The sequence below is a fragment of the Bacillus rossius genome, chromosome 16 (genome assembly GCF_032445375.1).
Source record: "Bacillus rossius redtenbacheri isolate Brsri chromosome 16, Brsri_v3, whole genome shotgun sequence".
In the NCBI taxonomy this organism is placed as follows: domain Eukaryota; kingdom Metazoa; phylum Arthropoda; class Insecta; order Phasmatodea; family Bacillidae; genus Bacillus; species Bacillus rossius.
The window spans coordinates 34,120,162-34,142,897 of NC_086343.1; the positions used below are offsets into that span (position 1 = coordinate 34,120,162).

The 22,736-nt window shown below is 38.3% G+C and overlaps 1 protein-coding gene across 6 annotated transcripts in view; it reads right to left on the reverse strand.

Annotated features, from left to right (window-relative positions):
* LOC134540264 (coiled-coil domain-containing protein 88B-like) overlaps positions 1 to 21,060 on the reverse strand; it is a 91,711-nt gene extending 70,651 nt beyond the window's left edge. For 5 of the 6 annotated variants that reach the window (XM_063382921.1, XM_063382920.1, XM_063382918.1 and 2 more), the window contains exons 1-5: positions 21,017 to 21,060; positions 19,130 to 19,253; positions 16,092 to 16,171; positions 15,397 to 15,523; positions 6,544 to 6,822 (exon numbers count right to left, since the gene is read on the reverse strand). In XM_063382921.1, coding sequence (XP_063238991.1) covers positions 6,544 to 6,822; positions 15,397 to 15,523; positions 16,092 to 16,164 — 479 coding nt within the window. In that variant the 5' untranslated portion in view covers positions 16,165 to 16,171; positions 19,130 to 19,253; positions 21,017 to 21,060. Of the gene's footprint in view, positions 1 to 6,543; positions 6,823 to 15,396; positions 15,524 to 16,091; positions 16,172 to 19,129; positions 19,437 to 21,016 lie in introns of those variants that run through there. The other variant, XM_063382919.1, reaches the window with a different exon arrangement.
* Positions 21,061 to 22,736: the final 1,676 nt, after the last annotated feature.

Consider the following 22,736-nt stretch of genomic DNA (forward strand, 5'->3'; position numbering starts at 1 on the left):
TTGTTATTTTTTATTTTTTTTTGCAACCACATGCATACCGACAAAAACATAGTAATAACAAGTCGTGATAATAAGAAATAACCTCCCATTAACAGTCATTCTAAGAAATGTATGCGGGCATCTCTTTGGGATACGTAACACACACAGGTTATTGTGTCAAGCCATCTCTGACAGTAACCATCTACAGTGCTCTAGCCCAGGGGCGCAACAACTAAATTTTCAAAGGGGGGGCAATATACCTTTTTATAAAGAATCATCTATCACCCCTATTGAAGCGGGGGGTCCGGGGGCCCTCCCCCGGGAAAATTTGTATTTGAAGGTGGAAAATGGTGCTATTTAAGCAATTTTATTATCTAACAATTGATTACACAGCACTTTCTTTGCCCCCGTTTGCCCCCACTTCAAGGTTTCAGAGGGGGGGCAAAATACCCTTGCCCCCCCCCCCCCCTCCCCTGTTGTTGCACCCCTGCTCTAGCCCAGTTTAGCCGTTTACAATTTGTTTTATGTGCTGTTAACTTGAGGCTTCCCTGCCTTCCAGGAGCGTATGCAAGAGGCAGAGAGGGGGGAGGGGCGAGATGGAAAAAATTTGAAAGCAAACAGTAGTCAAAGTGGTTCAGGAGCGTACACACAATTTAGTTTAATATTGAGGGAAAAAAGGGATTGGGGGAATAGAAACACTTCACCTAATGTTTGCTTTCAAATTATTTCCTTTTTATTGGTGGACATGATATATTTTTATGATTAGGGGACGGGGGAGGGATATATCCCTGCATCTGCCCCCCTCCCCATCCTACCTTCCCACCACATACACACAGTGATACTGAAACACAACTGGCAAGAGGAAGTGAGCAGTCAAGAGCATGGGATTTATTGATCTTAATCATCTATTGCTAGTTTCCTGAATACCTTTTTTTTTAAAAAAATTAGCAATGACTACTAAAGTACCGCCATTATTCAGTAAAACAAAGATGTTTGGATGAACATCCATCTGTCCTCTTGAAGCTATTTTTATTTACTTGCATTTGACGTCTCGTGAAAAGTGGGATCATTGGAGACACTAGAGACGATACAAACCAGGGTACTGGTTGGGGCAGGCCTACAGAAAGAACCCGTCCCAGCATGTTTGCACCTGGCAAGATTTTGGGAAACATCGGGGAAGCCGTGTCCTCTGATATCTGAGTATAGTAGAGGTGGGTCGCAAAGTATCAACCAGCTACTTTGTAACTGATACATGCCTGTATCAGGTAATGAAAACGAGAACACTATTCAAGGATCAAGTACTTTAGTATCAGTTTAGAATTCGCCTGGAACAACACCACGGCCAATGTGCGCGTGCGCAGAACCCGATCGCAGATGACGGTCACTTGGGCGGAGCTTGTGAAAGGGGGGGGAGCGGCACGACAAATAAGGGATAAAGAAGGGAAAGAATGTAGGGGAGGAAGCGCAGGGGAAGGCGTTGAAGGAGAGGCGCAGAGCGAAATTGTTACGAGTCGTTTTGTTTATTGTCCCACATCAAAGTACGCTCAGTGCGCAGTGCATGCACCGTCTCGTTCAATAATAAAACTAATGAAATTTTAATATTAAAAAGTACATTAATACAAGATATAATATTTATATTTGTGCACCTAACAGCTATGAAAATGCAAATAAATTCTCAGTTGACACTAATAACAGATGTAATCAATCAACATATGGACTTTCTTTTTTCGAAAACAATTAGTAACTAGTGTTTTCATACATTGAAAGATTACGATTTTATCAAAAATTAAAAATAAAAAAAAACAGATAGGTACATTAGTGAGCATACTATATCAATAGACATTTGAGTTAGTTACATCAGGCAGATAGCAGTGCCAATATCGATAAAAAAACAAACACTTTGCAAGTTCAGTCACTATTTAACAAATAGTATTGCATTATAACTCAGTTTTTGTTTACACAAATTACACTTAGCAAACTCATTATTTTCCGCGAAAAAATCCCACACAAATGAAGTCTTTTTCCTGCACTTATCCATTCCTTATTTCACTATAAAGATACTAACTACAAAGCATGACAGCCCGCAACAATGTACATGGTATAATACACGACCAGGACAAACTGCAGTGAATGTTGAACTGATTGATACTGGCTGTATTAGGTGGGCATGAGAGTAACAGAGGTAGAGAATTACCGGGCGTGATAAATAATGTATCAGATTCTCCTTCCGGTCACACGGTCCTTGGACCGCTACTGCTCTAACTGATACAGAAGTATCAGCTACTTGTAACTAGTACATTACTGTATCAGTATCAGGTTGGAACAGATATCGAAAATTGCTGTAACAACACACCTCTAGAGTATAGTGACTTGTCACTGCAGCACCTTGCTCGATGTAATCATGTAGTGCCAACCTAACTGGGGATGCACATGGGAGCCCATTTCACAAAGGTGCAAACCTTGTACGTAACAATTCCAAGAAATAAGCGCTTGTAATGTTGTAATCATAAGTTAGTTCTGAACAACCTAGGCCTGAGCGAATATTCACTTTTTAGGATTTCGAAAACAAACAGTTTATTATTCATATTCGATTTGACCTCGAACACTAACACTTGAAAATAACAAATATTAATTTTCTTACAAATATTTGACATAGCATACCTCATGAGTTTTTCGTATACCAACCAATAAAATAAGTTTTTAATGAGATTTTTCAAAAATAAACAGTGGATTACTGGGCTCATAAAGTTTAAAAGCAACATAACCAAATTGCTGTAAATATGGCATCCTTGTGCATGATCAGTGGTTCTCGTTTTAAATTAGAAATATTTTGGAAAGGCAGTTGGCAAAACTGAATTTCCAAACATTGCTGCTGAAAAGTTCTTAACTTTTTCAATTACTAAACATAAACAATTGTTTTGAAAGTAGTTGTGTTAGTTTAACAGAATTGTTTCTAATGAAAATCTGAAATGAATTAAATGTTAACACGTGATTATTTGAAAAGTCTAAATAAAATTGTGTAAGAAAATCTCACCATAAAAAGTGGACATTTTGAGATGCTTCAACATGCACATATCTTTGTAACTCAAGAACCAAAAAATTATTTATTTTCTTTTAATATTGTGAAGAACTGCAAGACTGGATGATTTATTATTTCACCAAGTGACATAATTAAGTTTTAGTTGATATATTAAAAAGTAAGCATCTCTGATATTTCATTTACTGTGGTGTATATTTGTTTCTTATCATTTCCATCATAGTGAAAAAATAAAGTTTATTTTTTTTTTTTTACGTTTCCCTCTTTTTATTTTTTTTCCATCCTAGTCCCTTGAAATATGTAAAAACGAGGTTCTACTGTAATTTTATTAGGATCATTATTTACTTATGCTTGAAAATAAAATTCTTAACCTAATCGTACAGACCCCATTTTTATAAAAAATACATTATTTGATAATGTAAGGTTTGTAAAGTTTATCAATTATAACATTACATATTTCCAATTTACATCTTAAGACATCTTTGATTGCTGGCAGTGTTTGAGCACGTGTTTTGTCTAACTGTATGCAAGGTAGTAGTAACTAAGGGTAATGAACATGCTTTTAAAATCACGTAAAGCTGTATATAATGTTAATTTGTGGACAGAAAATAAAACATAATGCAATAAAATTATTTAAATCACAATCAACCTCTTTTCAGAGTATATTAATTTGTTGAACATCATCAGAAAAGTTTTTTTTTTGGAATCTTAATCAGATTCGAAGAATTTACATTTTAATTTTAGAATGAAAAATTGAATCGGATTTGGTATATTTTATTAAACGGCCCAACACCACTCTTGAAGCAAACACGATTTGGCGACATAACATAATTTAATTAATTATAGCTTGAAAAGTTCTAATTGTTTGGTTCTGATATTTTCTTTCTTATTTTTTTAAATGTTTATTTTAATTCAGTAGGAAACCCTAAACCTAATTTTATTTCTAGGAGAATTATTTGTAAACTTGTAAACGTAACCGACCTAAGATGTCATAGAGGTAAAATATTAGTAGAAGCAACAGTATTAGATAGATGTTATTAAGTCACAATTGTCAATAACCCAGACTTTTCTTGTAGCCAGGGTGGCCACCGTGACTGGGCTCCCCAGTGTGCCGGAAATTAGGCATTTCGTCACCTTTTTATAATTTTTCTATAATTTTAAATTTTTTTGGGAATTCTTATTTTTTTAATTTATCTGGTTGTTAAGGGGGTGATTTACTTTTTGTTAGGTCGGTGTACGCCACGTGTTTAAACTTTGTGCCGGTGGACCGAAGCCCCCTTTCTCAGGGGGCCTATCTGATATTTTGCTGTCTAATGTGGACGTGGGCAGCCCGGTTGAAATTTCTCTCGCATGCAGTCACGTCCCGAGTTTGTAATATTATTTCTCTTCATGACCAAAATTGCATAGAGCAGCTTGTGGGCTGCAAGCTGCTACTTCTTACAGGCTTGCTGAGAATAGCAAGTCTCGTCACAAATGGGTCTCCAGTGGAGCTGCGTTCCCACCTTAGTGGCTATTTCTGTCCCCCCTTCCTCTCTCTCCACCTCACATTAGTTCTGAGAAATCAAGTCGGGAGCAGTGACCTGACGTGAAATTAGCTAAGACCACGGCCGCAACAATGTACATGGTATAATACACGGCCAGTCCGGGAGTGACTGAATAACAACTTTCTCCTCCTTCCCCCCTCCGGCGTTGTTCCGGCATTGGAAAACACTTTCACTAGCGTTAGGCAGTTGTCAACAAGTCATCCGCAGACGCATCGCGGCTACTGGTGCGAGAACATGCTTGCAGCTCCCTACACAATGTTTGTTCAACATTTATTTTAATTTATTTGTTACACGTCGCCGGGGTGGGTGGGGTGTTTTCCGGTGAGTTTTTTTTATGTATGCTTATTGGTACATGTCGCTGAGCGCTATTTGGTTTATTTCTGACGTTCGTGCCGCATCTACATTTTATTTTTTAATTACTTAACACTACGTGTTAACTGTAGGGGTCCTAACTATGCTTAATACATTCCTGCTCGCCGGCGCACGAGCGATCGTCCAGCTCTCAGCACTGCGTTTGTACAACGCTTATTTTACTCAACGTAAAATAATAGTCTTTGTCCTAACTATGCTTATTTTCTGTCTTTACAATAATAAAAATTAAGACTATGCTTATTTCTTCTGTCTTTACAATATTATAATTTTTAACTATGCTTATTACTTAACGTGTTGCACAAGTGCTACCACTAAAGCATATTCGTGAACGGGCTTCTGTTAAAAATTTAAAGATATTATTATGCTTATAATATGATGTGGGGATTATAATTACGCATTGTGTGAGTGACGCTCCAGCGGACAACATATCTCTCTCTCTGTGCACAGGATTTTTGAGGTTATGTTGCTCCCAGGTAAAGTCATAGCTAGTATGGCGGTGTTTGTTTTAAACATACTCTGGGTGGTGGCGTCTTTTAAGCATAGCGGTTGGAAATTTTAAAATATGGTGGTTGGAAATTTAATTATGACGTCAATTGTTTTAAGCATACATCATGGCGATTTAGGCATAGCGGCATTTTTTTTTTCGAAATTTAAACATGGCGGTGATTGTGGAGTGGTGGGGTTTTATAGGTATAGCTAGTATGGCTGCATTATTTAAGCTTTTTTTTTTTTCGAAATTTAAACATGGCGGTGATTGTGGAGTGGTGGGGGTTTGATAGGCATAGCTAGTATGGCAGGGCTTTTAAGCATAGCGGCATACTCTTGGTGGTGGGGGTTGCGGAATTTGCTTTTCGAAATTTGAACATGGCGGAACTTTATTTCTTTTCGAAATTTAAATATGGCGGTTTAAGCATACTCGCTGTGGGTGTTTTAAGCATAGCGGTGTTTTTTGGAAATTTAAAAATGGCGGTTTAGGCATAGCTAGTATGGCTGGGATTTTAAGCATTTTATTTCTTTTTGAAAATTTTAAACATGGCGGCATTTGCTTTAAGCATACATCATGGCAGCATATTTGTTTTTATAAGCATTTTTCTTTTTTCTCGAAATTTGACGGTTTAAGCATACAACATGGCGGCAATTGTGGAGTGGTGGGGTTTTTAGGCATAGCTAGTATGGCGGTATTATTTAAGCATATTTTTTTGAAATTTAAAAACATCGCAGTTGCTTATTTAAACATAGCTTCTTTTAAGCATAGCTTCTTTCAAGCATATGTTCCTTATTTAATTCTACACCTCCCACCTTATCTCGTGGTCTAGTGGTTAAGGTGTCTGCCTTGTAACCTCGACGTTGCTGCGTCCCACGGATCGAATCCCCACGCAGCCCAGGATTTTTTGTATACAATTCCCGCCTTCGGAGCGATGGTGGCGTGCCCTGGTAACCAATGTCAACAACAATGGCGGCCCCCACGAGACAAGATGGCGGCCCCCATGAAACAAGATGGCGGCCCCCAGGCTGTTTTTGGCGCAATGTTTACATTGATCCAGAAACGGCTTACTGCCCCTACTGATTTATACTTGTAGTTTTGTGAAACGGGCCCCCCGGAGCACTCACGGGCGGGACTCCGCGGCAGACCCGGCGGAGGGCGGCTTCCCCCGGCGCGGGGAGCGCAGGAACCCAGGGATGCCGGCCCGCGCGCGCGTCTGCTCCGCCAGCTGCAGCTGCAGCACCGCCGCGCGCTCCCGCAGCTGGCTGTTGGCCGCCTGCAGCTCGTCCACCCGCGCGGTCTGCTCCTCCAGCGCGGCCCGCAGCTCCAGCGCGCGGCGGGTGCTCGGCCCCCCGTCCAGCGCCCGCTTCCGCTCCGACATGAGGCGCACCAGCTTCGTGGACATCCTGCCGCCCGCCTCCAGCGTCAACACCACGACACCAACTTAGAGTACAACATAGTGTTCACAGGAGTGGCGTAGCCAGGATTTGTGTATGGGGGGGGGGGGGGGGTGTTAAGAAGCATGGTTCTCCCCCCCCCCCCCCTGCGTATTAAAGCGGTGGGTCCGGGGGTCCTCCCTTGGGAAAATTTGGATTTGAAGGTGTAAAAGAGTGCTATTTTAGCAGTTTTCAGTACTTAAATTTAAATATTGTAATGGTAAAATTTTTTATTAATTTTTAATATGAAATTTGTTTGAGTGATGAATAAGAAATTTATTTAAAGATTTGGTGCTAAAGGAGGGGGGGGGGGGTTGAACACCTAAACCCCCCCCCCCCCCCCCCCCCTCACTGGTTCACAGACCATGGCCATTGTCTGGAGTAGCTCGGCTTCTGGGTTGTAGCCGCATCCTCGGCGAATAACTCACCGACGTTTTCGGTCGACACTGCAGTCGCCATCGTCAGGGAGCAGTTAAAATATGCAGAGGCAAGATTTTATGATTTAATTTTTTGGGCCAGTTTTCATTTTTAAAACAAAAGACTTCGGTGTTATTCTTTACATATTTTTATGAACTCTGTTTATTCATAAAGACAGCACCATTACCATCAATTACGACACTTACTTATTCAATGATACTTACTTCACCAAAACAGTGTCACTTTGACTGATACATCATGCACTTTTACAATATAACAATTTTTAAATAAGCATGTCTTAACTACTGGGAACAATAAAAATAAATCAGCATGCATATGTGGAATTGAAAAATGTACTAATGTTGTAATGTGAAATTAGTTACTAATAACAGGTGTCATATCAAAAAAAGCAAAGGTTTTTCCAATTTATTTAATACATACATTTTGGTGCTAACTCCATGCCAAATAATTACTTGCATTGAATTTAATAAATATTAAAGAATTAAATTTTTGTAATCTCTGCCTTGAGTTTTGATTAAATATACTGATTAATTTTATGATTTTTTGTAGCTTTTCAGTGCTTTATGATGCATTAACTTGCATTTCGGTGTTAGTTCGATTTTATCGCAATTCATCATATAATCATGTCCCTAAAAATAAGTTGTAATAAGCTGATATAACGAAAGAGAAATATACTGACAAACTATGGTTTCTTAAAAAAATTATAGTTTTGAAAACCGGAAACATTGCACTGAGATGAAAGCCGATATGTAGCAGAAGCTGTATTTTTATCCCCTCCGAGGCTACATCTGGTGTTAATAGGCTACATTTATAGTCGTTTGGCTAAATTTGTATCCAAATGACTAAATTAGTTAAGATGTGGTACACTCTTCAGCATAGGCGTGCGCAGGACTTCAGTATTGGTGGTGCCAGATTACACAACAGCTCTGTCATTCACGGACCCCGAGCCTAAAGCGGGGGGTCCGGGGGTCCTCCCCCGGAAAAATTTGGATTTGAAAGCGCAAAATGGTGCTATTTAAGGTGTTTCCGAGCAAAAACATTAAATACACAGATGTAAAAATTTTAACATTTTTTTATGACGAACTATGGCTTTGAACGTTATAATCACCAGGAAAACTACAAAACTATTTACAGTTTTCAGCGTTGTTGAGCCATAAAGTAAATTGCACAAATTGTTTGCACGGAATTCATGCTGTACTTACATGTTTTCTGAAGACGTCAAATAAATGCTAGAAAAAACATTCTCAAATGTTAAGTTTTAAAATAAACAAATCAAGGGAGCTTTTGTAACATACCTTAAATATGTAAAATATTAAAATATAAAAAATACAAAAATAAGAGTGGGCAAAAGTTTTAACTTTTGGAATACAACAAAAATGTTTTGTCGGCGACTGCATATAAGTCATCGAGTAAGCCTATCCTTTTAACTAACTAAACTCTCTCTCTCTTTTTAAATAAACCCTGGCGGACGGCGGCTATTATTCCGTGCGCCTGCCGAGTGGAGTGAACAGTGTACACCGAGCGCGCATTCTATGTAATTCGAGGAGAACTAGGAGAAGTATTTACATTTCAGAAGTTTCGTAGCCGCGGCCCGCGTGTACAACACAAGTAATTGCAACTGGCTTGTTTCCGTGTGTATAGTTGGTTAGATTGATAATTGATATACTGATAGTGTTATGAGCACATATCTGTAACTCGACACGATTGGAAAACATATTTTTTTTGGAAATAGTACGGATTTTGTAAGTATGTATTATTTCTGCTTGTAAAAAATAAAATAACGTTAACTCTAATGGTGGTGCCAAGGCACCTGTGGCACCTACCGTGTGCACGCCTATGTTCTTCAGTGAAATAAAAATGCCAGCAGTGCAGGCGGCAGAGTTTCACTCGCTAAAATCCATCCACCCGAATAATGTCTGAACATGAGCGGTCAACTGGTGCCGGATTAGACCCTATCGTTACTATATCATTACCCTATCAGACCCTATCATTACATCTTATATCTGAGCAGCAGGCTAAGCTTCTTTTATCTATGAATTTGTTTCTTGTGCAAGAATGGCCCATATATAACTTGATGTGCCGAAATCCAAATGGCAGACTAAAGAGGAAATTAACTTTTAACAGTAAATGCAGCCAATGTGATGATGTGTAGAGGTACCCCTGATGATAATAGGTACAGCAATATGGCAGTGTTTCCACCGATTAAAAAAAAACTCCTGTATTTCACAAATGTATATTGTGTGTCAAGGTATTTATGGAACAATATATAGTTTGCTGTTAACTGGTTTCTGCTATTGTTGGAGGCATGGTATTAAATTTGTCAAATGTAAATAATTTCAAGACTCCTCACTAATGAGCAGTAATATAGAAACTGCATTCTCATTGGCCTAGTCCAGAGTAGATAAAAACCTTGCCGATCATGGCCAATGGTAAAATAAATCACGCAAAACATCAACCGTGTGTGTCAAGTAAAAAAAAAAAAAATAATGCCTATAAAAATTACGAGGGCTTTTTTTTAACCTCAGATGGGTTAATAAAAAAAGAAAATTTTATGTTAGTTAAAAATTTTACCAACAAAAGTCCAGCAAGATCATACTTATTTTTCTACATAATTGCCAAAATGATTGAGGCATTTGTCATATCATTACACAAACTTCTCGATACCTTCTGCGAAGAAGTCAGCAGCCAGTGACTAGAGATAACAGGAGATAACAGGAGATAACAGGGCCAGCGCCTGGATCTCCCTCTCCCTCACGACACTGCTGTGAGGCGGGTGGACTAATAGTGCGGTGCAGTCTGCCCCAATATTTGCCAATCTTGCGTTAAGTCTTGATGCGGGAGCCAATGCGCCTTTGAAGAAGGCACTGAGAAGCTTGTGTTACTATGTGACTAATGCCTCAACCGTTTTGGTGATTATGTAGAAAAATAATTAAGACCTTGCTGAACTTTTGGTGATAAAATTATTATGTTCTATATTTTTGTCTTATTTTAAAAACCCATCGGAGGTTAAAAAAAGAGCCCTCATGTTAGAGAAAAAAAACAGGCAAAATTTAACAAGTTAACAGCCCAATTTTAGCAAATACCAACACATTGTAAAAAAACATTTATTTCAAACAATGGCCAATATTTGTTTGTCATACGGCAGGAAAAGGTTGGAAGAGAACTGAGATCTAGTTCTGCCGAACATTGAGTAGACGTCCCGTCGTCTGCTTTCTTTCACTGTCTTGGAGGTTGTCTACGCGTCACACTGGTCGTGACGAGGTGAGAATGGAGCACGAACAAAATACAGGGGTGATGGGGGGGAGGGGGGACCGGAGCAACCCGAGAAGCCCTGCTGGTTCACAGCAACATGAGACACTTGCCCCTGCCTCTTAGCTCTGATCTATTATGTTCTTTAATTATTGCCTTCTATTTAATTTATAAATATTTCTGGTTAATTTTTTCTGTCTGCATTTTTGCTTTAACATCAGAATTATTGTTTTGCTTCGTATAATTTGCTGCTGGTACCTATATTTGTTTGCTACTTTCAGTTTTTAACAGTGATGGGCCAATCAAATCCTCATATACCATGAAATCCTTAATATTGGAAGGTTTTCGTTATTTGTGGAAAAAGATACATAGACAAATATTAGAGGAAATAAATTAAATTAAAAAAAAAAACACTGATAAACTGTGAAGTTTACTAGGTCAAATGTTTTCTTCACACCTATCTTGTTACTGTTCCCCAAATTAATGTAATTGAAAGGGTAAGTGGATGAAGGTGTTATGTTACATTGAAAAAAAAGAAGGGATGAAGGTGTTATGATGCATTCTATGTAATGGTAAACACACCTTCCCTCTAAGTTTAAAAATAACATAGTTATGAGTTGATAAAGGTGCTATGTACACATAAGCAAGTAGCAAACAAAATTATTTTCGGAGCCTTTTTCTCAAAACAATAGTTTTGTAACATAACACCTTCATCTACTTGCCCCTTCAATTTTTTTGACATGTAGTTATACGAATAAAACTAATTTATGTATTGACTCTGGAAAAAAAACTGTGAAACAACCATTTACAGCATAGAATTTTTCATCACCATGCTTATAATTTTTTATTTACTGTACATTATTTTATTTTTGACATTTAACACCTAGATTCAGATTTGAGGGGAATATTCAAGGTAGGTACTCTCTGTGATTCGAACTGGAGATTCAGATTCGAAGAAATGGGGATTCTACCCATCAATAGGTTTTAATGTTATAAGCAGAACTGCAATTTATTATCATTATTATTTTCTTGTTGTTTTTTTTATTTAATAGTTTTTACATAAGTGACTTTAGTTTTGCTATTTGGTGTCACTGTCCACGACGTTCGTTAGCCAGGCTTAGGATACTCCTGCTCTGTGAACTGGGTTTATGTTTCAGCGAGTGCCGTGCAAGTACACAGCAAGGTTGAAGCTCGCCAATTGGTCAGCTGTGAGCGGCGTGGACGGACACGTGTGGCTGTCGGCCATACATGCATGCGTGTGCTGTCTGGCGAGGACCTGCGACTAGGGGACCTTTCGGGAGGACTGAGAGTTCACTCTGGTCCAGTTTTCAAACTTTTGCCCCGTTCCCCAACACAAGATGCCAGCCCGTATTCTTTAGTGTTGGAACTGACACAGCTGCGACATTGCTGCGACTGTGATTTAAGGCATATGGATTTTGTGCCTAGCTAGGGCAGTAACTAACTTTGCTTATCAGCAGTGTACAGAAGTTATTTGAACTATTAAAAATTAACTTTTGAACATCCGAACGTCAGCAGTAGTTGTGTCTTATTTGACTGTGGTTGAAGCCAGCTATGTTGTGCATGCGTCACTAAACTACTGTCTTGTTCACTGGACGTAGAGCCTATCATTTATGCAATGAACTTTGGTACAAAATTTGCAGTTGTTATGCTATTATACTTTTCACAAGTTTTCCATATGTACGTAAAACAGTTTAAAACTAACAACTGCCTATTTACTTTTGCTTTTAAGTTAAAGCTGTCTAATGAACAGACTCTGTTTTCGGAATAACTTTGAAACTGGCAATCCATTTAATTAAATGTCAGCCTCTCATAAGTTGCAACATGTTTTGAGAAAAAGAACTTATTTGTCTGTTGTGGATTTTTGCTGAACTTAACAGTCTTAATCTACCGTCGTTTGAATTGCAGATGCTTAATGCAAGATAGTTTGTTGACGAGCAGACATTTAGGATACTTACATGACGTGTTTAGAAATCACACTTTATGTACGCAACTGTTTGGTTTCATGTTCACATACTTTGCTTTGTGAAACTTATTGCCACAACCTCTTTGCACCATATGTGGAACACTGGCAGGTGCATAGTCATTTAAAAACTAATAACACATGCTTAGTCTTGTATTACTATTTTTGATACTGGATTCACTTTTTTTTTTGGAGACTCTAAGAGTAATTTTTAATGTTATTTACTTCTAGGTGTTGGCATAACTTAGGTAAATGTATTAAAATGAGTTATCCAATTAACATGATGGTGACTTTCCTTTTTTGTACATGTTTTCTTTAGTAAGTTTATTTTTACATTCATCTATCATGCAAATGACAGACTTGTGTGTAAATTTTGTATGATCTAGTGAATCTTTCGGAATGTTTGCAATTATAAATCTAACTTACTTTTATTCAAAACCCATGAAAAGCATACCTATTTATTTTGGAATTTTCACACCTGCTTACCTTTGATATATTTTTGGGCACAATTCACTTACTTGGCCAGTTCTGCAATCGGCTTTTATTATGGCTTAAGTGTTTGTATATGACACTTCGGGAGAATCTTAGTCAGACTAAAATTTTGTTCCCTAGACACTAGGGCTTTGATTTTTGCTACACTTTTTTGAAATTTTACCCAAGCATTGAATTTTTCCTTCTCAGTAATTTGCATTTCTATTTGGAAAGCTCCAGGGGTCACAAATGTCTACTGTATTTCCTACTCACAAACCATGATCTCCTCAGTGGGTAGTTTCATTTTCTTGTCACAACTGTAGTTTTGCGGGCTTTTCCTGTGATACATCACAATAGCTCTTTTACATTTGGTTTTGTCTCAAATGATCTCAATAGATATTTGCTAAATGTTATCTAATGATGATAAATATGATCACTTGCATGACTTTTAACAGCTAGAAAGTAACATTTATTAATAGGGACCAGGTTATTTAATGGATTGTAATAAAACTGAAATACCACCTAAAAGCATGTCATATAACACAGAAATTCAAGTTAAAGCAATGAAATGCAATCAATTTCATTAAACATTCAGCATTCTCAATTAAAAACTTAACTCTTATGTTAAATACATATAATCTTTTAAAAATTTAATTCAATGCAAGTACCTAATGTATTTAGCATGAAGTTTGGACCTCATTATATATATATATATATATATATATATATAGACACACACACAGTAGAGCACCCCTCAACCGGTATCATTCGGGGAGGTCTATTCCGGTTATGGGAAAATTCCGGGTAAGGGGAGTTGTGGTACGGAGGCAAAGAAAAAAGCCATTACTTACATGCTGCACATATTAACTTATATGTATAGCCAAAGTTGTGCTGTAAATATTTTCCACAGTTATAAAACCATACAACAAAAAATATGTAGATCTGTTATCTGTTAAATATGTAGTACTGTTTTCAAAACGTAATGGGACCGTGCTAGGTCGTAAAACTCCGGGCTGGTTGAATGACCTTCATTCAAGCAAGCTGGCAGGCACGTGTTTCTTATCTCTGTGGGTGGGTGCGTGCGTGAGCGAAGAGGATGATGAAGAGGGTTCGGGGGAGGTATTAGGACTACAGCTGCAGTGTTGTGTTACTTCTGTGTTGACGTGCTAGTGGTTCACACTTCCTGGAGAGTGTATAGTCACTGCCACGCACAGTTTACATTTCACATACACAAGAATAACACTTCAAGCATCTCGTTTAAAAACACAGAGATAGAGAAATACAGGTAAATGTAGATTGTTACACCATATATTAATGTATAAATATGTACATAATACATATTTGTACACTAAATTATTGTCTACAAACTGAAAGCATCACACGGAAGTAAATGTTATTCGCTATCACGTGTATCAGCGAATATAGTGGGAGTCGGTGTACTCTCGGGCCGGCCGGAATTTTCTGTTTACTTGACATAGTGAAACAATAAAACTACTTATAGCATAAACATCTTTATAGTAATTCACGTCCAACACGAAAACGAGTGGTGTATTTACGCAATGCACGTGAAAGACTGGCTATAATTAGCTGTCTGACAGACGTGCGCGCGCGCGCCTACAAGACATGTACAGTCAGGCAAAAGCAAAAACGCCTCGTTCCAGTGCGGAAATGTTTTGGAAATGTTTTTTAATGTCTTATTTATTTTGGAAAATTAGTTCCGGATATCGGGAGTTTCATTTGTGGGAATTACGGTTGAAGGGTGCTCTACTATATAAAGATAGTTTTCTTCTTTTTAATCTTGCCACTGTTATTAGTTACTTATTTTACATAACGATTTTAGTACATTTTTCAAACATAAAAATGCTTATCAGAACTGTTATATTTGTTCTGAATAGTTAGACGTGCTTATTACAAATCATTATATTGTAAAAGTGCGTCATGTATCAGTCAATATGACACTGTTTTGGAGGAATTAGTATCATGGAACATTTAAATAAATTATTTTCAGTAATATGCTATCTTTTTATAAACACATTTTATAAAAAAAAATAAAAGTGAAATCTCCTGTTTTAAAAATGAAATTGGCCTGAAAAGAAAACCATAAATATTTATTAACTATCTGGTGAGAACCTACTACAAATGCAAGAGAGCTATTGGAAAAAATTTCCAAGAAAATCCCTTAAATATTAGTAACGAGAAGAAAATGAAACAGCCACCTCGGAGCTCACGACCGGGCTTTAAGGGCCCCGTGCACATGCGGTGTCCTGAGCTCCAGAAAAACCATGCCATTTGAAAACTGCTCAAAATACCTGAACGTAGTCTGTTCACTAAAAGCATTTAAGAATACGCTGAGGTTGAATAAGTGATAGCCAGGCTCCGGGCCAATGGGACACGTCACGGCGTACCTCTTCATCTTGTCATTCTGCGCGTGCAGACGCACTTTCAGCTCGTCATTCTCCTGCCGCAGGGAGAGGTACTGGTCCTCGTGGGGACCTCCCGCGGCCCGGCACGGCCCCAGCTGCCGGGCAGAGCCTGCACACACAGGGCTGCCAACTGCCAACATGCTCCACTCCAAACTGCAAGTTTCACATCTTCTTCACGGGAGAACAAACTGAGTGGATTAATTATGGTTTAACATCTCCTTTTTATGTAAGAAATCATTAAAAAAAAAAAACTGTAATTTCCACCAACAAGAGAAAATAATTAGAAAGCAAACACAATTCATGCATACGCTCTTGTTTATGCACGGAGGCTTATGGTGACGACCCTCCAATATTACAGTGGGTTACGAATCACTTCCACACAAACTGGTAGCTGGGTGGTTGGGAGAGAAACTGCAACTCCCGCAACATGAGTGTGACGATGGCCACCGAGGACCTCTTTGACAGAGAAGTGATCGAAAACAACAGGGGAGTGAAAAAAATGTGTGATAGAGCAGCAACAGAATTTAATGGCAGATGAAGAGAGGATCATTTACCAGCAGTTCTGCCTCGCCAGGAATCCAGCCTGGTGCACCTTGGTATGAGGAGTACATGAAGGTTTAACACCTCGTGAACATCGAGGTCATTACAGAAGGCTGGCAACGAGACAGTGAGACTACCTGCCAACGAAGACTGCACGGAGCTCAACGCAACCTCCTTCACCGGCAGATCCTGGTTCGGATCGTCACCCATGCTCGATCTGTGCCAACAAAACCCACAAACAAACCAGCAGGGATTAAAAACTATTTTAGCACTATTAGAATTTTAAAAAAAAGTTTCGATAGCACGCGGAAATGGTGCCAGTTATATTAAGCCATCAGTGAAATGAAATACACTTTGCTGATGAATTAATGAACAAGAGCTTCATGTTGCGTTAGCATCTAGGCTATTCGCAACTATGAAAGGAGGTGATGTGAAAATGAGGTATTGAAGGGAATGTGTGGGTTGGGAAACGGAAGTACCCTGAGACAATCTGCAATGTTCACCACATATTTCCTCTTACTAGTTTGATTCCACTAGAATCGAATCTGGAGTGACTTGGAAGACCACGGGCTCACCTTCACTAATGACTAGAGACCTGCAAAATTCGCGGATTCATTCGTTGATAGGCTAGAATTCAAACACATATACCTCTTAGATAATTTTGCTATTGGCTTACTGTTCATCTGGACGAATCTCAACCAGTTATAAACCCTCAACCAAAGAAGGATCGAATCACAGACAAACCAACTGAGACGACTTACAAGTCGGCAGCCAATTAACTTGCGTTATTTGCCCGAGTGTACAGGGGTATGTGCAGTCCATCCTGAAGGCCATCGAAACCGCAAATTTTGCAGGTCTCTACTAATGACTGAAGATTCAGTAACAGCATGTACCTAAATGAAATACACAAGAGAAGTAACATTTAGGTAAATTTTTTACAATTTTTGTATTAGAATTTATGAAATTTTGTTGAAAGAAAGTAATGAAATAAGGTATGTAGCATAAAAGTAAGGTATTTAGGCAATGTGATCAAAAGATAAAAAAAAAAGGAAAAAAAAAAAGTAAAACACACATAAGTGAGGTAGGTGTCCTGATCTAATTTATATATAACTAAAACCTTCTCAAAAAAATAAAAAATAAAAAAGATGCAAAATATGGTTTCAGTTTAATCAAGATGGTTTTAAACTGAATCTAGATGCTCTTTCTAATGCAGAACCATAGGAAGACAGTAGACAAAACTCATGATACCTATGCTATGTGTCGAAAGTTAATACAAGTACGTGTTGTTTGGGTTTGACAACTAACATACACTACTATGCCCAGCAGATATCTTGGCGTCTGAGCTCCCTAGTCCTGTCTGGAGGGGAGGGGAGGGCGAAGAGGAAGCGATACCCTATTGTCAAGGTCAGCGGCCAGGTTTGTACTAGCAGAACCGAATACATTCGGCGCGTGACTTCCTACACTACGTAAGTCTGTATCCACGTCCGTGGGGGCCCCAGGGCGGTAAGGCCTTTTGGCTAAGAGCGCTGGGTTACCAAACCAAAAGTGAGAAATCCTATGAATTGTACTTGTATTACATAAGTGTAATTGCAGTGGTTGTGCTCGAATATTTGTACTCATCTGTCAGGAAAAGTAACAAACTATCATCTAAACCTGCAACGTTTTACTTTGTCCCATTAAATATACTTACGGTGTCTGCTAATTATTATGCTAACCAAAATTAATTGAAATGTTAACTCAGTAACTAGCGAAAACCAGACAGGATTTATTTTGGAAAACTAGGTCACTTAGTATGTAAAATAAATTTAAAACTATGCTTCTCAATTTATTGTGTTCTCAAAGTTAATTAAAACAAAAGTCTTACAAGTAAAAGCAAATGACCAAAACATTACGCAATTGTAGCTCTCCGCGCGAAAGCTACCTCACAGTTGATGACGCAGGAGCCAGTCTAGCCCTCATCGTTCTCCGGTTTCCGTACCTAAAACGTTCAATTTAGCGCTGAATGTACATTTAAGTAAACATGGAGCTTGTTCTGTTATATTTGCTGCTTTAAATTCATGTCAGTCGTTTAGGAAACACCTGACTACCAACGTTAATGGCATTTAAAAAATGCTTGTGTATGTGTGGCTTTATATTTTAATGCACCTATAATCGATTATTTATTACAAATGTAAATACAATTTGCATTGTACTTCCACTTTAAAATGCATATTATAACCTTCAAAACCTCATATATATTATATGATTTGTTTAATGTAAGTATGAAGTTCTCTTTCCATGATAATTGATTGTATTAGGTGACGAAAAACAAAATTAAGTTAAAATTAATTACTATTATTACTATTCTTATTTCTTTCTCTAGGTACTCCCGTTTTCCCCGTTCTGTCATTTCGTCAACGCTTCATACTCATCATTTCTCCACAATAGGCTATCAAGACCTTACTTGTTAATAGCCGCCCAACTCACACACACCCTAACTGCCCAAATATTTTACTCCACTATACACTACTTAACAGTAATGTAGTAAAGATATATTTCCATTGTTTATTAAATACTTAAAATATCTGTTTATTTTCCTGGCGTACATAGTCTGTGGGTCATGTGGTTGTTCTTTGCTGACTTTACGAATCCTGACTATGGACCGTTCACTCACACCTGTGTACTTCGCTGCTCATGCCGTCTGTCTCTGTAAAGGCTCGAGCAGACATTTATTTTTCGCTTCTTCATCACAAAACTGCATCACGGTTTTTATTATTTCCCGCTCTCCGCTATGACGTATCACTTTACCGCGCCTCTGCGAGCTGCCACCTTCGCCTTCCATTTTCGGGTATACACTGAAGGGCGATATTTTCCTGACAGCCACTACACGGCTCTCGGCTACGTGTCGCCTGCTTACCCCCTCTTCTTTCTCCGGTCCCGCTGCCCCCGCACCCCCGCGCTGAGAGACGCCAAGATAACTGCCGGCCACATTAGGTACAATGCTAATTTTTTTTTTTCATGTAGCATTTGTTCAGTGATAAAGCAAAGAATTCTGGAACTTTAATGCTAGACCAAATGCCAGCAGACTTTCCAGTGAGATGAGCCATCATCACAAAGCCATGGCGGCTGGTTAAAGCGGAGGTTGGTAAGGAGGGAGTTCACTTATATGTCATGTAATTATTCTAGAAAAAATTACCTCCTGTAATTTCTGACGTGGCTTAGGATATCACATCAGTGGCATTCACAGTTGATTATCCCATGCAGCGCAGGCAGGTTTCATACTGCAGAACACGGCTCTGCCGCTCACGTGCCGGCGGGCTCTGACACGATCAAACCAACTTGCTTTAGCCCAGTCCAGAATGTGCAGTCGGCAGTTGGCAGTCTGCAGTTCGCAGTCGTGCAGTCGGATATTAATATAGGTACGCATATCCCTTTCAAACTTCTCAATGAGCAGTCGAGTAGTCGGCAGTCTGCAACTCTGCAGTCTGCGATCGCCAAACTTAATCTTGGACTGCCGACTGCTCGACTGCAAGTTGTCTGCAAGCCAATCAGATCGCAGTATTTTGTCGACGTCATTTCGTGTGTGTGTATATATGTATGTATATATATGTATATATATATATATATATATATATATATATATATATATATATATATATATATATATATATATATATATATACACACATACATACGGGATAAAGAAGAAGAGTTTTGTAAACACAGCTATATGTACATGTGTTTTTAGTGTATTTTGGAATATTTTTGGCATGGAAGAAATAAATCACGAACTTTTAATTGACCTAGTGCATCAAAGGCCGTGGCTATACGATCTAAAAAACAAATACTATAATTTGCGGTACCCTCACCAAACAAATTTTAGACATTTGTAGTAGTGGCGACATTAGAATAGAAAGATCCCTACTTATTTACTTTTGATCAGCTATGTGTCATTTTCACTAGTTTTTATTTACACTGACGAATCATACAATACATACCTACCTCGGCTAATGATTTCCAATTGTGAAATATATGTACATTTGTATGCATACAACTTGGTATTTATTTAGTAGAAAGCTAGCAGAAATGCGTAGCCTCCCCGACTGCAAACTGCCGTCTATTGTGAACATGGCATGGCTGTTATACGACTGCGGACTGCACAACTGCATACTGCCAACTGCTGACTGCACATTCTGGACTGGGCTTCAAACATGCCTTGCCACATCAGTTTGCATTTAAGAACTGACTGCCAAAAGGCAAAAACTAAATCAAATACAGGTCTCGTAACTAACACACAGACACTGCCCAAAACTCAAATGTACACACAAAGTTTTAAACCAACTAGATGCATTTTGTGTAATCACACTGCCTGGTATTTTTTTTTTGTTACAAGTAAGGATGATCCATAAAAAATTGTAAATTTTTGAAAAGAGTATTTTTGAGTTTCTCTGATTATACTAGTATATGCAAGACAGCACTGCAAGATTGTAAACAATTTTAAGGGTTAGGATTGATACAATTTAAAATTTTAACAAATAGTATAACAATTGGTAAGGTAAACTTCAGTAAAAATACTGTCAAATTGTGAGAATATGTCAAGTTATGTAAGCCAAACTAAAAATAATGTAAAATAGCATGGAATCTTAGGTTAGGTCAAATCAGCTTGTTTATATTTGAAACACTGTAAAATGGTGTGAATGGTTGGTCAGGTTAAGTTAGAAAATAATTTTTTTTTGTAAGACAATCAAACGACTTTAACCTAAAACTTACCATTTTCGTAAAGGCTTTTTTATGCTCACACCTTTTGTGCCTAATTTGGCATGAATAAAGAAAGCTGATTATTAATTAGGGATTTTTATACCATTCAGAAAAGTACATGGTCTTGCGAAAAAAGAAATATGTAAAAAAATTTAATTGTATATCAATTCACAAATTAGTTTCAACTTATACCATATGTTCAATTAAAGAAATATATAATTTATGCACTTACTCATTAAATATTAAAAATAAATTTATTGCGGCAAAAACTCTATACATATGTAAATCTTTATTAAATGGTAATTATTGTTATTCAAATACAAACCTAGGTTATAAAAACCAGTCTAGCAAATTTGTTTATTTACACCCGTAACTACGGGAAACCATAGAGAGAATACCATAGAAACAAGAGTCTAGCGGCAGCAATGCTACCGTCCTGCAACTGGCTGCAAATGCCGATCCTCTCCGAAGTTGGCCGATCGGGAGCGCCTACCCCCTGGATGTTTTTTATTTTTACGCGCGCGTTTTTTCTCTCCAGTATAAAAATGCCACATAGACTGTTTAGTGGATGGTTGGTTATATTAGGTAAGTATAGCTACATTAAAATTACTGTAAAATCATTTTATGGTTGCTTAGCAAATAACTTTTTAATATGTAGCTATCCAGTGCTAGGAAACCGTTTACATGATTTCCAAGTATCTTTAATGTAACTATCCTAACCAAATCAACCGTCCACAAAGTTTTAAAGTATTTATAATGTAGCTAACCTAACCTAATTGACCATTAGTTATCATGCCCTTATCTGAAAATTACAATTTAATTAATAAATTTACTTTTATTTGCATTCATTATTCAAATATATTTATTACTTTTGAAATTATACGTGCTCGTATTTATTTTTACAAGTACAAAAAAAATTATCGCCTGCCGGGATTCGAAACGTCAACCTTACGATTAGTTGATTGATCGATTGATTGAAAAAGTCTTTTTATTTTACAATTTGCACTTTACATTGTTTTTACATTTTGTTATCTTGGTACCCCAGCACACAGTGCTCTTTTACCAGTTTACAACATGGTTATTTACACATTGTTGGTTATATTTACAAAAAAGGAATACATTAAATTAAAGGGAAAAGTTTGAAAAACCCTTTAGTCCTGCGGTTGGAGCCATCTAGCTCAATGGTCTCTTGAACTTGTTGCACACGTTTACACAATTGACACTAATTTTTTAAGTACACAGAACATATATTACACTATTTACAACAGAAGAACAAAATAAGAATATATAGAATTATGGAACTATGGTGGGCGTCCATATTTATAACATTTTTGCACTATGGTTGGTGTCCTTAATATCTTCCTGCTTGAGTGTTTCCCAGTCAGGGTGGTCTGCCAGGGTGGTAGTCTGTGATCAATTTGTGTGGGTGTGGGTGTTGGATGTCGTGTTGTCCGATGCTGTTGATTAGAGGTGACGGGAGATGTGCTGCTTTGTGGAAAAAAGTGTCCGCGTATTGTATTACAAGGGCATGTGGTGATGGAGTGTTTGCGAGAGCATGGAGCTGTGTGTTAGTGACATGTTTGTATTTCCCGAGTGTGCGTCTTAGGAGTTTGTTAAAACATGTATTTATTTGGTGGAAACGGAAGTCGGGTACATGGGCAAATATTACGGAGGCATACAACAGGATGGGGACTATGTACGCCTTGAAGAGGTGCACTCTGTCCATATCTGGCAGTGGGGACGGAGAATGATGGACAGAGAGTTGTATGCACAGTGGGCCCGGGCCGTGGCAGACGAGAAGTGCGGCGAAAGGCGCAGTGTGCGATCTAGTGTGACACCGAGGTATTTCACTGAGTCGCTCCATTTGATCACTGCACCTCCCACGAAAAGTGCTGGGGGCAGACGGGGGCGTCGTCGGGTGAAAAAGATGGCTTCAGTTTTGGAGGGGTTAGGGAGGATGCCCCAGGAAGTAAAATATGTTGTGACAGTGCGGATGGCCGAGGTCAGCCTGGCTTTTATTAGCAGGGGGTCATGATGGTTGACCA